This window comes from Peromyscus eremicus, chromosome 12, assembly GCF_949786415.1.
Source record: "Peromyscus eremicus chromosome 12, PerEre_H2_v1, whole genome shotgun sequence".
NCBI lineage: Eukaryota > Metazoa > Chordata > Mammalia > Rodentia > Cricetidae > Peromyscus > Peromyscus eremicus.
Window position 1 is genome coordinate 61562307 of NC_081428.1, and position 3474 is coordinate 61565780.

A 3474-nucleotide genomic window follows, 5' to 3' on the forward strand; every position below is an offset into this window, starting at 1 on the left:
CTGCAGTTGGCATCTCTGATGTAGGTGATTTTGTGTTGCTAACACTGGAAGTGAATGGATTGGTTGTTGCTTCTGGAGATGAGGTGCCTTGGGACCCTGTCTGTGCTGGAGTTGAGCCACTTGGGGAAGAGGACAGAGTGGATGTGGTCACCTCTGTGAGAGGGATGTTTTGAGGATTGCTGCTGGTCTCCATGGTTCCAGTGTGGCCATTCTGAGAAGAGGTTGATGATTCCTGATTAGAGGTGATGGGAGATGTCACCGTTGACAGGACATTTGGTGAATTTGTCATTGAGATTCCTGTAATGGGAGATGTGGAGCTTTGAGAAACAGCTGGAGATGTGTGCCCTGTATTTCCTGAGGTGGAGTCTGTGGAGGGTACTGCAGTTGGCATCTCTGATGTAGGTGGTTTTGTGTTGCTAACACTGGAAGTGAATGGATTGGTTGTTGCTTCTGGAGATGAGGTGCCTTGGGACCCTGTCTGTGCTGGAGTTGAGCCACTTGGGGAAGAGGACAGAGTTGATGTGGTCACCTCTGTGAGAGGGATGTTTTGAGGATTGCTGCTGGTCTCCATGGTTCCAGTGTGGCCATTCTGAGAAGAGGTTGACGATTCCTGATTAGAGATGATGGGAGGTGTCACCGTTGACAGGACACTTGGTGAATTTGTCATTGAGATTCCTGTAATGGGAGATGTGGAGCTTTGAGAAACAGCTGGAGATGTGTGCCCTGTACTTCCTGAGGTGGAGTCTGTGGAGGGTGATGCAGTTGGCATTTCTGTCGTGGGTGGGTTTGTGTTGCTAACACTGGAAGTGAATGGATTGGTTGGTGCCTCTGGAGATGAGGTGCCTTGGGACCCTGTCTGTGCTGGAGTTGAGCCACTTGGGGAAGAGGACAGAGTTGATGTGGTCACCTCTTTGAGAGGTATGTTTTGAGGATTGCTGCTGGTCTCCATGGTTCCTGTGTGGCCATTCTGAGAAGAGGTTGATGATTCCTGAGGAGAGGTGATGGGAGATGTCACCGTTGACAGGACATTTGGTGAATTTGTCACTGAGATTCCTGTAATGGGAGATGTGGAGCTTTGAGAAACAGCTGGAGATGTGTGCCCTGTATTTCCTGAGGTGGAGTCTGTGGAGGGTACTGCAGTTGGCATCTCTGATGTAGGTGGTTTTGTGTTGCTAACACTGGAAGTGAATGGATTGGTTGTTGCTTCTGGAGATGAGGTGCCTTGGGACCCTGTCTGTGCTGGAGTTGAGCCACTTGGGGAAGAGGACAGAGTGGATGTGGTCACCTCTGTGAGAGGGATGTTTTGAGGATTGCTGCTGGTCTCCATGGTTCCAGTGTGGCCATTCTGAGAAGAGGTTGATGATTCCTGATTAGAGGTGATGGAAGATGTCACCGTTGACAGGACACTTGGTGAATTTGTCATTGAGACTGTGGTGATGATAGATGTGGAACTTTGAGAAACAGCTGGAGATGTGTGCCCTGTATTTCCTGAGGTGGAGTCTGTGGAGGGTGCTGCAGTTGGCATCTCTGACATGGTTGGGTTTGTGTTGCTAACACTGGAAGTGAATGGATTGGTTGGTGCCTCTGGAGATGAGGTGCCTTGGGACCCTGTCTGTGCTGGAGTTGAGTCACTTGGGGAAGAGGACAGAGTTGATGTGGTCACCTCTGTGAGAGGGATGTTTTGAGGATTGCTGCTGGTCTCCATGGTTCCAGTGTGGCCGATCTGAGAAGATGTTGACAATTCCTGATTAGAGGTTGTGAGTGTTGACACTGTTGACTCTTTCTGTGGTGGAGATGTCATTGAGATTTCTGTGGTTACTGTTGCAGAGGTTTGAGTATCCTGTGGGTTCTCTGGGTTCCCTGAGGTGGAGCCTGTGGAGGTTTTTGTGGTGGTCACCTGTGAAGTGATAGTAGGTGAGCTTCCAACACTGAAGGCAGCTGAGGTAGTTGAATCTCCTGAAGAAGATGTCCCCTGAGTCACTGTCAGCGTCAGGGTAGATCCACTTTGGGAGGCTGAGTGTTTTGACGTAGTCACATCTGTGAGGGTGCTGGTTTGCAGTTCACTGGAGGTCTCTGTGCTTCCAGTCTGGTGGGTTGGAGACTGTGAAGACAATTCCTGAGTAGAGGTTTTGGATGTTGTCCCTGCGGTGGGAGGTCCATTTGAAGTTCGTGTGGTGCCTGGATTAGAACTTTGGATAACCATTATTGATGTGTGTCCTGTGTTAGTTGAAGTTATATCTGTAGAGATCGCTGAGATCATCTGAGGTGTGCTGGTGACACTGGAAAGGGATGTGTTGGTTGTAGTAGTCAGAGGGGACGTCGTCTGTGTTGTTGATGAAGGAAGTGGTGTTGTTGTTATAGCAGTTCCTTTAAATAAAAGAAAGAAGGACTTTATAGAGTGACTTCTGTGAGGCTTTTTTTTTTTATCCTCAGCCATGAATGCTGCTCATCGGCACACACAATTTATTGATAAATACCAAGCACAACTGGCAATGTGAAAATTCCAGAAATTAGGGCACAGGAACAGTGATAAAGAGCACACATACTGCTCTTGCAGAGAAGCAGGGTTGGGTCCCAGAACTCCACCTCCAGCAGCTCACCAGCTCCTACGACTTCAGCCCCAGTAGATCTGAAACCTCTGCCTTTACAGACACGCCCCACATTCATATACATGATTAAAATAATAAATATAAATCTCTTCAAATATTCTAGATGTTGGGGAAGGGGAGGGTAGACAAAGGAGGTTGGATTTGAGTGGTGCCCATGTGGGAAATATTATACTTAACTCCTCTAATATGCAAATCAATACATACTACTAAAATGCTTTTTAAATTCTTAATCAAAGGTTTATCGTGACTAACCAAAATCAAAACACTCAGGACAGTGGCTAAGATACCTTTCCATGCACCTCTTAAGTGATTACAGCCTGGACGCACACATCCTAGTAAATGTGTCAATAATATAAATGAAATGTTCTTCAAAATCTTATATCACAAATGTTCTTCAACTGAAAAGATATCAATTTGCCCACCAAGGAATTTATAAATAAATATTAAATGTAATATGTCTGGCATGATTGGAAGTGGCCAATCTTTCTTGCTAAAGTTGTCAAACACTTGTTCCCTTGAAATAGCCCTGAGAGGTAGAAAGAAGCAGAGGCAATTTCCCTCCCCATGGTGAGGAAGTAACCCAGGGTAGAAAGAAAGCCTCTGGGACACTGTGTGTCCTCCTGGCCTGAATGAGCCAGGGCTGGTCAACAAAACCTGTTCCAGCTCAGAGGTTCAGAGATCTGTCTTTGGGGAAAGCTCTGGAAAGTGGTCAAGCCAATGAGCGGTGGGGTTGCAGGCTTCCCACAGAGAAGACATCTGCTCAGAGTAGCTTCAAAACGTTTTGTAAACAAGCCTCTTGGCATGTGTGTATAATCCCAGCACTGGGGAGACTGAGGCAGGAAGATCTCAGGTCCCCAGTTTGAGA

At 47.1% G+C, this 3474-nt stretch overlaps 1 protein-coding gene across 1 annotated transcript; it reads right to left on the reverse strand.

The window, feature by feature from the left end:
• Positions 1–663: 663 nt before the first annotated feature.
• On the reverse strand, positions 664–2355 carry LOC131922249 (mucin-4-like). The gene is made up of 2 exons (XM_059277021.1): positions 908–2355; positions 664–675 (listed from the first exon to the last, which is right to left on the reverse strand). The coding sequence occupies exons 1-2, from the start codon at positions 2258–2260 to the stop codon at positions 664–666; spliced, it is 1365 nt and encodes a 454-aa protein (XP_059133004.1). The 5' UTR covers positions 2261–2355.
• Positions 2356–3474: the final 1119 nt, after the last annotated feature.

What these genes read in the sequence shown, in the direction of transcription:
- LOC131922249 (XM_059277021.1), bottom strand. Translation starts at nt 2,260, where the DNA reads ATGATCTCAGCGATCTCTACAGATATAACTTCAACTAACACAGGACAC.